Source organism: Bombyx mandarina, chromosome 22 (assembly GCF_030267445.1).
Source record: "Bombyx mandarina strain Sakado chromosome 22, ASM3026744v2".
Classification (NCBI taxonomy): domain Eukaryota; kingdom Metazoa; phylum Arthropoda; class Insecta; order Lepidoptera; family Bombycidae; genus Bombyx; species Bombyx mandarina.
Window position 1 is genome coordinate 10,715,241 of NC_143228.1, and position 14,041 is coordinate 10,729,281.

General features: G+C 36.7%; 1 protein-coding gene across 8 annotated transcripts in view; it reads right to left on the minus strand.

Annotated features, from left to right (window-relative positions):
- The window catches only part of Zasp66 (PDZ_signaling and DUF4749 domain-containing protein Zasp66), a 30,583-nt gene extending 17,068 nt beyond the window's left edge, over positions 1 to 13,515 (minus strand). Inside the window, exons 1-4 of one of the 8 annotated variants that reach the window (XM_089737133.1) lie at positions 13,360 to 13,515; positions 13,038 to 13,142; positions 2,216 to 2,364; positions 1,378 to 1,473 (exon numbers count right to left, since the gene is read on the minus strand). In XM_089737133.1, coding sequence (XP_089593259.1) covers positions 1,378 to 1,473; positions 2,216 to 2,364; positions 13,038 to 13,127 — 335 coding nt within the window. In that variant the 5' untranslated portion in view covers positions 13,128 to 13,142; positions 13,360 to 13,515. Of the gene's footprint in view, positions 1 to 1,377; positions 1,474 to 2,215; positions 2,365 to 11,353; positions 11,558 to 13,037; positions 13,143 to 13,359 lie in introns of those variants that run through there. The other 7 variants (XM_089737132.1, XM_089737134.1, XM_089737135.1 and 4 more) reach the window with 7 other exon arrangements.
- Between the last annotated feature and the right edge of the window lie 526 nt (positions 13,516 to 14,041).

The window sequence follows — 14,041 nt, forward strand, 5'->3', positions numbered from 1 at the left end:
CGAATCAATTTAACGACAATACGGTATATATTACATCGCAACACACGAAAATGCCAGTCAAACTGCAAACGGCATCGAATTAGTTCAACATTGACGTAGCAATAAATATTAAAAACAATTTTTTTTAACCTGTTCGCTGGTAGCCTAAGTGGCTATTCCACGCCTGAACGGGTAGGTGAGCTCACGGGCTCAACGTAAGATAATTGCTTCTTCAAACGAGGCTTGTGGAGAGTATTAAACGGTAGGCAGCGGCTTGGCTCTGCCCCTGGCATTGCTGAAGTCCATGGGCGACGGTAAGCACTCACCATCAGGTGGGCCGTATGCTCGTCTGCCTACAAGGGCAATAAAAAAATAAAAAATAAAATAAACTAGCCCTAGCAAGCTTCGCAGAATCTACTACACGCATCGGAATCGCAATCCACAGAAGATCCGCCGAGAAACTCAGTGGGCTGTGTATATGGGATTTTAAAAAGCTAAAGCAAAAACAAAATGGTGCGTCGTTGGAACATATTGCCATCTCGTTCGAGCTGCAACACCTTAATAGCGATGACGTCATAGATGGCATGATATTGATATGATATTGAAACCTTCATAACCGATCGGAAAGGCGTCCAATTTACTAATTTCTTGCCTAAAACGAATTCAAAGAAACAATTTTCAACATCCTTGATATTAATTTCGGTATTGTTGAAATAATTTGTTTTAACAAGTGTTTCTGCACCTAAAGTTTATATTAAAACATATATAGGCGAATTATAATTATTGCTGCATTATATTATCGTATTGTCGTTAAATTTCGAAATAACATACAGTATATTGAAAATAAGTGGATGTGCTATTCGAAAGGCAGGTTTAGAATACATTCAGACAACAAATAATTACATACGAACATTTAAATTGAATGCTTCGGAACCATGCAATGTTTTTTATGTCAAAGTTTACAGCCATAGAATCATTTACCAAATACTAGTGTACCCATCTCATGTTTGAGTATAAACTTCATTTGTAATCCAATAGTTCCGTGCTTACAACACCAAAGGTACATCATTTTGCGTGCATTCCTCATGCAATTCTATCATTGAATTTGGCTCTATCAATTCCTACTCAATCACAATATCGATTATTTAAACGCAAAGTCGATAAAATCGTCTACGATCAGAAATTTTTTTGCGATACAAATTAAATTTTAATGAACTTCAAAAAAAGGATAGTTTTACATCGAGCATTTTTTTTAATAATCACAATAGACAAGGGAGAGATACAGGGTGGGATTTTTGTCAAAATATACTATAGTTTTTAATTATTATTATTATTACTAGATAAATAACATTTAGGCACGACATTGAAGAGACCTCTATGTATACAGTCATGTCTTACTCGGCGAGCTCGTGATAAAATGTGGGTGTCGGCACACGGCCTACATAGCTGCCCGTCGTGCGTGGTACAGAGTATAGATGAGGACTCGAACCGCCCCTGTGATCACACTTACCGGCTAATAAATACGAGCTATGACAGTACTTTACAAAAAACTACAAATACGCATAAAATAGTTTTAAAAGTTACTCTAAACTAAGTTTTGATGAATAAACATTGTAGTAAACTATTTTTAAATGAAACGAAATGACAGACATCGTTATGAGATGATAGTGGTCATACTGTATTTATACTGTTTTGATGTTTAACACATTGAACGCTATGCGGCTCACCGCGGCACCGGTGGACCTAGCGTACTATAACTATTCGGGCCAAGCCTAAGTCGAGGAATCAGTAATTTTTATTAACTTGATATTTTGATTCTAAAATTTATAAAATGCGATATTTTGTACGGAAAATAAAAATTAGCGACCTTTTTACGGTCTAGTTTTTAAGATATTTTAGATATTTGATAAAAACTACAACTTTCTATTGGATTTGAAAACCAAGGCGTTCGGTTCGGCTAAAGGGCACGCGGCTCACTTCAATACGCGTTTTGTTTATTAGCTGCAATCTGTGGCTTGTAAAAAACATTTACATTAAAACCCTCACACAACTCACGGACGACCCTCATGATCCGATCGGTTCAGCAAGATAAGACTCACGAATGAGCACCGTGGTTTGAATGAAAATACTCGATTTTTCATGTGACGTTCAACGTGTTAATACATTTTCTGAAAATATTTTTGCAAAATTCTGTCTTAAATTCTTCGCGGAGAATTAAAATGTGTTAGTTTATTACCTTTGTATGACTAATTTAATCTGATTTGGAGCATTCTTGAATAGATTCTGTGCGTCCTCATGTCGAAGGTCACGTGCGTCATAATCGTCGATCTTCGCGATGATATCCCCACGGACTAAGTCCCTGCCGGCCGGAGTACCTGGCGTCACCTGAAAACAGAAAATAGATATTTGTTTCAGCTTTTTGTTCGCCAATTAAAACCTTGTGTGTTTAGTATTATCTTTTTTTCGGTTTTTACGATTCGGAGACATAATTAAAACTACTTTTACGGTTTAATCTCGAGTTATTTACTGTCATCATAATATTAGTACCGATATTTCGAATACTTTAATTTTCATTCTTGTGCTAACTAAAGTCTATGTTTCCATAAAAATATTTAGAAACTCTTCACAATATAAGTTATCACGCATTAAATGAATGTCAACTATGTATTTTCTCTATTAAAATGAAGATGTTTTTTTATTTCCATGACCTCGCGTACCGTATATAGAATTAGTTCGTTTTCTTTAGCGAGTATTTGGATTTTGAGTAATCTTAAAAATTGTTGGCACTACTGTTCAGACTACGTTTATAAACTGAAGACTTGGATGGTCGGTTATTTTTGACATCTGCAACGTACTTGTGTGGTTATCACAGACTATACAACAATGAGGATTGCATCAGTGTGCATAGTGCGAGTTTTTTAACTTCTCGATCGCGTTAAAGTTAACTCAAATTAATGTGTATGGAGTTGGAAGAGCTTCCCTTTGTTTGTGCTAGGGGCGCTGTAGGGGCTATGCTGATAGCCTTGAGAGGCTATTTCAGCTTCATCCTAACGTGATGAGCTCACGGGGCTCTAACCTGAGTGTTGCTAACACTGGCCCTAGCAAGAGCAGTGCTTCGCAGAATCTACCACGGGATCGGAAACGCGACCCACTGAGAAAATCCGGCGAGAAACTCAGTGGGCTGTGTCTATCGATTAATTCGACGCTTGCGACGGGTTCGACGAGAACGGTGACCGATGCTTGTGTTACCTAAAAGCTCCGTTAATGGATCGGGCGGATCCGTAATGACGTACAAATTTGAGTTAACTTTTACGCGATCGAGAAGTTAAAAAACTCGCATTAAGCACGCTGTACTTGGCGTTAGAAGTAACGTCACCAAAACGACGCCGAAACTTGCTTGTTTGCAAAATGCCTTATCACCAGTAAATTTAAAGGAATCATTTAGATGCGTATGAAATTTTTCATTATTCTAGGGCTAGAGAATTTTTGGTGCTTGAAATCACAGGGATTTTCAATTACCGTTATGAAAGTATGTATCGCAAAATACAGCGGAGAGAAATTTATAAAAAAATGCTTTTTTGTTGCATGCGAAACGTGTTATTGTTTCACAAACAAATGTGTAGCAGATAATCCCGTTGAAGAAGTAAATTCTAAGAGTCGTGAATTTTTATTGACTGTCTCTATTTAATTAGTTTGCTACAAATTAATCAACATGTCACTGACTTTATACCTGGCAAATTCTAAAATATAAACGCAAGGGAGTGGCCTATTTGAAAATTATGTGTTATTTAATAGCAAGACGTTACGCCAGCAGTCCGAGGTTGAGCAGACCGTGACATTCTGATGTTTGGACGTGGAGTCTAGTTCTGAGTGTCACCTGCAAGGGTAACAAACTATATTTTTAAATGATAGTATTAAGTTTTTATTTATTTTCAAAATTTTCATAAATGTTTTATTCATAGCTGCAGATAGGGTGTTGAAAGCCTATCTGCTAATAAGTTGCTCATGTGCGCCTCAGTCTGAATGCTGTTTTTACCCACTTTGTCATTTAAGGTCAAACTCAATCTTTTAGTACACCGGGTCTCTTACGCTTTAATGTTGACTTCATCACAGCTGAAACCGGTCATATGCGGTATACCGTACATATTTAGGTATATAATACCTATTAGGTATCACAACACGTTCTACCATCGCTAATAACTACGTTACGTATTGATATTTAATTTACGTTATTAATTACTAAGTATTTTACTATATCGAATATGTATAGCTTATCTTTTGTAGTAAGTAAAGTTTTTATTTTGTTTTTTATTATGCCAGAACACACTGTTCTCACGATTGAAAAAAAACTAGGATTAATTAATAGTAATCAAGAAAACACTAAAAGGCGAAACTCTATGCGCATGTCGAAGTTCTTACTGATCATAATATTATATTGTTTCTTGGTATTCTCAACTGCTCAATTTCAAGAAATTCTGCTTGTATAAATCAGACCTAAGTCATTCTAAGCTATATTCCAATAAGTATATCTATTATATGAATTTTAATTATTGTATTACTCAGATATATCATAGGTGTCTCAACGAGTTTAGCAAAAGCTCACCATTAAGGCGGTTTTAAATAAAGATTCAATTTGGTAGACAATGCATCCAGCCATCGGGACGACCTTGTAAGAGGGATTGAGAGGTGCGCGGGACGAAGATGCACCGTTTGGCCGGGGGCCAGGCTATATGCGTAACACCGCGACGCCGCGCCAACCTGACATTTTTTTTTATTAAAAACAACCGATGATCGGATGGAGGCCGACACATCGGTTCGACCCGTGCAAATCCATCACACTTTACGAGTCAATGGCGAGGACGTCTGACTATATTTAATCGCATCCATCGTCATGTTTCAAAGAGAAAAACACAAAGCGACGTCAATTCGACGTGCGTTACGGTTTTTTGAAAAAAATTTGAGATGCTACATTTTGGCACACGTTCATCCGCATTACATTCATACGCAGGTGACGCTTTAGTCATTGCGTCAGTTTGTGTCCAGTTTGACGCAACAAGAAAGATTATTAGTAATTTATCGTTGTTATTTCTAACCTCGCCGCTTCCACGAAACATGTAAGTATTATAGATACAGCAGGTTAAACTAATTTCCATTTATGATAAGTTCTTTAATACCAATATAATAAATATGATGACGTTAAATCGACTGACAAGAGCAGTGTTTGAAATAGTAACGTCAACTACGATGAAGCAATATATTATGTTTCAGTATGCGAGTATCTCAATGATAGAAACTGTGAAAATGTTCAATGTTATTAAAATAGCAGATACCTACATTTGAGAAATTACTTTAGAGACGAATTTTTGCTTTTATAAACATAAAAGAAATGTGCCTATATTTCAAATGGTAGGTACTAATTGGTACTTCTTACAAACACTGGGGTTTTTGTGTAGAGGTTATAATATTAGGTATTATTTGTGACATTTGCATAATCTATGCTTGGTTTGTGCTAGGGGAATAGGTCAGATAAAAGGCACAATAGTAATAGGGAATATCCCTGTCCATAATTATCTCGCTCCGAAATGCTTCTGATTTCAATTTTGATTGTAGAGATTAGCATACCGCAGGTACGACTAGTAGCTGCAAATATTAATGCATTTCAGACTCCCCGTGTACTACCTACTACTACTTTGTACTACCCCGTGTACTACTCATTACTACTGAACCTTGCACCCGAAATCTGAAGACCTCAATCGTGTGAATGTCTCGATCAACCATACGGGCAGCGGTAACTTAACAGCATTTGGTGCTTGACCTCGTCTGCCTATTTACGAAAAAAAAATTAATTGGCTTTCTAACATAAATATTCTTTAGTTTTATTGATGACTTTCAATAAATAAATAAAAAGGGACTTTTTGGCGGGAACGCGAGAAGTGAAGTGGTGTGATTTGTTTTATTTTGTCTATTTATTGTTTCTTCTTAAGAAGAAAAGAAAGAAGAAACGTAATAGAAAAGTAATAGATATAGTGCAAATTTAGAAGGCTTAAATGGCGTTGGGCAGGGCATATGGTTAGAGGTAAAGATAAATGGAGCAAAATTGTGACACGATGGTATCCTAGAGAAAGTAAAAGGAAAAAAGGTAGACCGCAAAAAAGATGGGATGACGACATAAGACAAGTGGCAGGCGTCACATGGAACAGAGTGGCTCAAGAAAGACATGAGTGGAAAAGGTTGGAGGAGGCCTTTGTCGATTGGCAAACAGATCTGCAGAAAATAAGAAAAAATCAAATAAAAGGCTAGATTAAGGTTTAAAGAAAATTTAAGTTGTCTATATATTATATTTAGTCATATAATTGTAATATGGATCTGAATAAAATGTTTCTTCAGTTTTAAATGTGTAATTACGGTGGTTTATTAATTGTTTAATATCTGTGAAAGTGCACAAGCGTGGAAAATGAAACAAAGCCGCTGAACGTAACTTCTCGGGATCCTCCAAAAAGTCTACTGAAAAAATCTCAGTAAATGACCACCATTTTACTGAGATTATATTTCATTTCATATTATCTCATCTCATTTTATTTAATTTCATCCCAGTTGATCTCAAATTAATCATCTTCATTTCATTTCACTACATACTATCATTTTTTTTAAAAATAAGAATACAAATTAAAATAAAATATGACATAAAGGTCTTAGTTACCAGGTCATAAAATCCCTTTAAAAAAAATCAATAACAAAAGTAAAAAAAATTGATAACATTCGCCAATAACTATCTAACAACTTACTTAATTTTTATGTGTTTTATTAAACCATTTTCATTTTTAAGACGGTTTTATTAGTTCTGTATGCACTTATATATGTTTGTTTATATATAAAGGAATCTTTGAACGTCATTTTCACCGAACTTTCATCAACTTGAAAATTTACATGCGTCAAGTACACAATGCTATCTCAGTGCAATAATTTTATAGCTTTGAATGTATTTTTACAACCTGTCCTGACAGAATCTTGATGGCATGCTGCCGTAATTATCGCTTCAAGAAAATCTGTCATTTGTTAAAACCATGTTAAAACGGCCACTACTTACTCGCTACCTGTCATATATTGTTGGCTCTATGACAAAAACTACAATGTTTCAAGTGAATCGGTTAGCGCGAGCAGTTAAACGACAAGCAATGAACCATACAAACATTCTTTACCGATGAGCTTGATGAGATGAGCTTACAATGTTAATGATGTTATCTTCGAAGTCTTAGCGGATGAAACCGAAATCTGCACCGGCCTTTGAGAAGTTGCCAAAAATTTAGTTACGAAATTTACTAATTACGCAAAAAATTGTCGACGAGTCATAAATATGTTTCACACAAATAATACACGCATATCTTATTTTCATGATTTCGATAATTTACTTTTTTATTTAACTGATTGATCGGTTGACTCATCTCCACCGACGGAGAGGAAGCAATGAAATAATTTTAATGGGAATATAAAAGAAAATGGACTCAAGGCTGCAGACTAGATTGACTGATTTATGGCAGCCAAGGTTAGCCGAAAGATATCTGCTAAGTGCAAATCTTAAAAGAAAACAGATGTTATACGTCACAGAACATCTAAAGAATATTTATTTTCGTAAATAGATACATACATTTACCACAAAACTAATCATAAATTTTATTTGGGTTGGTATTTATGACGTAATCAGAGTTAAGATTCTCTTTTTCTACATACTTTGTTCTCAATTACCTAAGTAAAGTTGTTGTCGAGAAAAATATATTTACTAATTTACAATACTTTCCAGATAGCTGTCCAAATCACACTTTTAAATGGGTAGAGTCGCTATTAACAAAAGTCTTCGACTTTTCCAATTTGTTGGTGAAATTTATTTATCGCTGAAGGATTGGAAGCCGGTTCAATTGATTAAAGTTGCTATAAACTTAAAAGTTGTTCGACTAAACCCGACTCATGTAAATTTATTAGATATTCGATATCATCGTTAGAAAAGTGTATCATTTTCTTTTCAAATGTGTAGGTCCAAATTTTCGCAGTCATATTGAGGTGGTTTTGAGTCATCGGAAACCGTTTCTGCTGGCAAATACCAGAGATTACCACAGACAATAATAATAATTACATAATAATTTAAGACGGTCGGGATTTGTTATAAATAAAATTATCGCCTACGCTGCTAGTCGATACTTTGTAAGTGAGTCACGTTAACTCATGAAAATTTCTTTCACTACATGTAATTTGCACATCTCGTTACATATTGTACGGGCTGCACTAAAAGTATTGGGAATGGAATATTTCCACTGTTCCTGTCATATTAAAATCTTTTTAATTGAAAACTCCTTGGTTTTAAAAATCGAATACCATTTATTTATTTAAAAAAAGATTCTCGGTCTTGTCACGAGGTTTTGTCAAACTTGTTTAGTTGTTGAGAAAATGGAATTGACTCGAGAAAATTCAAGAGCGATGATTTATTATGACTTTCGAAGTGGTTTAACACATAACAGTGTGTTGACCGGATGATTTCTGCATTTGGTGATGAAGCCCCATCCAAAACCACAATTTATCACTGGTTTGCTGAGTTTCAACGTGGACGTGTCAAGCTCAATGATGATCCCCATCAAGGTCGTCCAAAAACAGTCACCCAAGAAAACGTTGATGCTGTGCGTAAGCTGATTGAGGAAGATCGACATGTGACATACCGCGAAATTCAGGCAACTTTAGACATTGGCATGAGTCAAATACAAATAATCTTGCATGAACAATTAGGTGTAAAAAAGTTGTTTTCCCGATGGATACCGCATTCGCTCTGTGAAGAGCAAAAAGCGGCTCGCGTTACTTGGTGCGTCAGAACTCTCGAAAGATTCCACGCAGGATCATCAAATGCTGTATACAACATTGTATCAGGTGACGAATCCTGGATATACGCGTACGAACCCGAAACAAAAAACCAGTCACGAGTTTGGGTATTCGAAAATGAGTTAAAGCCAACAAAAATTGTTCGTTCACGGAGTGTTGCAAAAAAAATGGTGGCCACGTTTGTCTCCAAAACCGGCCATGTTACGACTATACCTCTTGAGGGACAAAGAACGGTTAATGCAGAATGGTATGCTAGCATTTGTTTGCCATAGGTCGTTTCTGAACTCTGTAAAGAGAACTGCAATCGCCGCATCATCCTCCATCACGACAATGCGAGTTCTCACACCGCGCACAGAACAAAAGAGTTTTTAGAGCAAGAAAACATAGAATTATTAGACCATCCGCCGTACAGCCCCGACCTAAGCCCTAATGATTTCTATACTTTCCTTTATAAAGAATCTTTATTTTATAAAGAATAAATTGCGTGGACATAGATTTTCATCACCTGAAGAAGCTGTGGACGCCTACAAAACGGCCATTTTGGAGACCCCAACTTCCGAATGGAATGGTTGCTTCAATGATTGGTTCCATCGTATGGAAAAATGTGTCAAATTTCGCGGAGAATACTTCGAAAAGCAATAAAGACATTTTTAAATAGTAATGTTGTGTCACTTCGTTAATTCTCGAAATTTTCAGTGCCGCCTAGTAAAATGTCACGTGAAATGTAAATTCATTTATCATTTCATTTATACGAGAAAATCAGTTGTACTCTTCCGGCCTTGTTTGTTAGATAAGCTTTATATTTTACATTCTTTTTTTTGTTACCCTTGTAGGCAGACGAGCATATGGCCCACCTGATGCTGAGTGGTTACCGTCGCCCATGGACTTCAGCAATGCCAGGGGCAGAGCCAAGCCGCTGCCTACCGCTGAGTACTCTCCCCAAGCCTCGTTTGAAGAAGGACAAGTCATAGCGCTAGGGAAGCACCGTGGACGGGAGCTCATTCCAAAGCCGGATGGTACGTGGCAAAAAGATCTCTGGAAACGCAATGTGGATGACCGCAGTGGCTCCAGGTAGTATGGATGAACTGTACTCCGGTGCGATAGTAAAAACGAGATGATGGAATTATCTCATACAATACCTCAGAGCACTCACCATGGAACATACGGTACAAAATACAGAGAGAAGCGAAGTCCCTCTGCAGACCCAGAGGCTCCAAACGATCCGTGAGAACGGGATTATCGACAATCCGAACGGCCCTCTTCTGTATGGAGTCAAATCTTTAAAAGGCCTTTAAAAGACGATTGTCGAAGTCTTATGAATATAAAATTTAAATAATTTTCATTAGGAATAATACTCGTTGAGTCTAGGTTTAGTATCACTTACGCTACATTGCAAGTAAATCATCGGGTGCGTGTTACTGCAATTAAATCATTTATACTTCAGCGATGAAGTTATATCTATCATCATGGTAACTGATCGTAGTTCTATGTTTTATACTTATGGCATACTTAGTCCTATACATTTTATTTGTACTTACACTCCAAATTACATTTAAGCATTTCATCTCTTTAATAATGTACCTAAGTATTCCTCTGGTTTCTGTCTCAGCGTTTATCCATTTTGAACGGAGTAATTTTTAAATTTGGTCATAATAGGTACAGAGTTCAAAATGATAATAAAATTCAATAGTAATTTCTTTCTAATTAGTAAAAGTAAAGTTCGTTTATTATCAGTTCATCTGCTCGTTTGCAGCTTTTGTTTGTCTGGCCAGTATCTGCTTGTACACACTGATTTGGTTCATTTTAATTATTTACTATTTGCCATATAAAATATCAGATAAAAATATAGTAAATTGTTACTTATTGAGTGATTTAGGGATACAGTAGGTATTTATTAACCAAGGAACAGGGTCATTTAGTAAAAATCACTAATTGAATCCGTTACGGCTTCATTTGAATAGGGATGGCCGGAAGTTGAATAATTAATAGTTTTAAAAGAAAACAGCTCCAGAACGACGTAGGCTTACGACAATGAGGCCAAGCGACGACTTCACCGGCAGCTGTCGAACTAGAGCGACCGATACATATCCCAGAATACATCGGTTATAAAGAGACAACGTTAACGTTCTAGATTATTTGATGTTCTACATAATCATTTGAGAATCGTGCTGTGGCTCGGATTTTTTAACAGCAGCGAAAATAAAAAAAAAAACGAAAATAACCGAAACTTTATGAGGAGATAAAAATTCTTAAATTCTTTAAGAACAGATGTCATAGCATGTCATGTCACGACGGGATTATAATTATATTCGTTTGTAGTGAAATCGGCACCGTCTGTCCCTAAACATCAAATCGCAATACATATTCTATACATAGATATCCACAAATTCACAGGAACGAAGCGTTGGGTTAATAGTAAATATTGACTCCAGCGCCGGTTTGTTTACACCGGCGTTCATTTGTTGACGTAGCGAGCGCCTTAGCTAACCGAGCTGATAAACTGGAGGTTTACCCTTGTGACAATGAGTGGAGTGGCGAGGTCTGCGCCGCCCACAAGCCGTAGTCCCCAGTTGATCTCGCGAGAATCCCTCCGCAGGGTCACAACGAACGTATGCAATCGGCCCATTGCGTTCGGATGCACTTGCGCGAACGCACTGTTGCGCGGATAGTACGACCGCGGCGGCAAGACACGACGTTCTGCGAGCTAAATTAGCCCACGCCGCAAACACGCATCCTCCCCGCCCGCCTTAGCTTCATGTAACCCTGCCTTCGCAATCGACCCAGTTCGATTTACGGAAACGATTCGATATTGATGACCGCCCATCAGGCTGCCTCCGAGATATGCCTCGCTGTTTATTTACTCCGATTTATAAACCACATTACTTTGACCTACATAAAAATTACACTTCAAAATATAAATGGGATAAGGTCAAAGAATTGATGGCGTAAATAAACATGTTAAAATTATTGTGATTACATTAACTACGCTTGATAAATGGGTTAGCAGAAACTTTATAGTTTATAATATATATTAAAAATTCAAAAATTTTGTTAAGCTTATTGGGTTTTATGGTCTATGATCAACTATACGAATTATTATTTAGTGGGAATAACAAGCTGTCTGAAGGCAGCCGATCGTGTGAAAGTTTAAGAAAACAATATTGCTCATTTATATACTCGCGTGCACTATGCTACCATTGGCGTAGTCCAGCGTTTAATTGTTAAATTTAGACTGAAATCATGTTGATGTTTGCCAACTTCCCCATTTGCATTTTGTTCGTTATCGATAATTTGAAATGGAGCTCTCTTTTGGTGAGAATTTTCCAATTGGCACAAGACGAGTTTCATTATTTTTGAGGCTTGATGGCTGAAAGTAGTTTAAAAGCGTGTAGCTTGTTCTCATTATTTTATGTATCCAAATGAACACGCGTCTAAAATGATACATTTGAAATCACCGAAATCGTGAAACGGTAAAGATACATGGGAAATAAATATTTTGGGAGAGATTGCGACTGAATAAGACTCTTATGAAATATTTTGATATAAGTCGCAGTTTTCATGTCTACTTGTACCTACTTAGATGTCCGAAAGGACAAGACTAAGTACTGGGTGAACATACTACGTTTTTATTTCTTATGCAATTCTTATTGATTTAGACTGAAGTTACCTAGTAGTGGTAGCTTGATTTAAATTATATAATTTCAATAAAATTCTTATTAACTATGCATAACTTTCCTAGAAGTTCCTTGTTTCATCGAAGTCCGAGTTCGATTAAACAAAAGACTTAACAAAAGAACCACACCAATTAATTTCAATTTTCTGTCAACACCCCATCAGTATTCAACCACGAAAAAAATTTCATTACGCAAGATTAATAAAACAAAAACATGTTTAGTAAAACTTCGGTTGGTATTTTACATTTATCACTATCACTACATAGTATAAAACAAAGTCGCTTTCTCTGTCCCTATATCCCTATATATGCTTAAATCTTTAAAACTACGCAACGGATTTTGATGCGTTTTTTTACTAGATAGAGTGATTGAAGAGGAAGGTTTATATGTATAATAACATCCATTAAATAGTGGAGAAATTAATAATAAATTACAGTTTCCGAAGCGAAGCGAGGGCGGGTCGCTAGTTCTTTATATATTTGTCTTTTTATTTAATAGTTACATTTTTTGGTAAATGCTTACCTTTCGTTGACCAAAGTTCCTGGGCTCGTCATCAGGGTCCACGCGTTGGTGTGGCACCCGCCAGAACGGTGGTCTCTGATACATTGGCATAGTTTTCTTTTAACTCTAAAACAAGAAATCACTTTACTGTTTTAATCATGCCAAAAGCTCGTAACAACTGCATGCTTTCAATTTCAATGACTAGAAACCGTAAGAGCATTAATTTTGAGCCTTCATAAAATTTAGTTTTTGGCAACGCATATACGTAATAAATCTCCAGTCCCATGAAAGATATACGTAGACGACAGGAAGTAGGTGGGGGCCAGTGAAGTCTCGTACTCACCAGAGGGCGTAGAGCGTCGCGGCTGCCGGACCGCCGCTCGACAAACTATGGCGCAGTTTCCGATTATCTCGAATTATTCTCAGCTACATGAAATTATCTATTTTTCGCGTGAGATCGCAGCGGGCGTCGGTGCGACGGGTCGTCTTCAAGTGATTTACAAGGCGGTGGCTGCCGAGCTGTTTCTGGGCCAATGTGAGAATCACCAGTGCTTCGTACTGAAGCCCAGACTAATGTGGGGTTCATTGCTCCCTGTATTTTTTCCGCATTGTGTGCATGGAATAATGGTTCGCTATTCCAGAACGTTTTGCTTCGGGGTAACGAACCACTGAAGGTTATTCAAAGATCTGTACGATTGGAAAAACATCAGTTTCAAAATAAACTGAATGGATTCGTAAATTCGTTGATACTTAGAACTTAAATAAAAACTATGAAATTCTTTTATTAGTATCGAGAATATAACCATGACATTCAATAAATTATTAACCACCAACCTTGTTGTGGAAAAACCAAAAATTATAAATGACTTTCTAAAACAATTGAAGATCAATTAAAGCCCTAGACTATACGACATTTTTTTTCCTACCTTCTAGTAACCCCGAGAGGTTATATTAGATTCGCAGAACGAGTAGGTGAGCTCACGGGGCTCAAACCTGACGACGTTGCTAACACTAACCATAGAAAG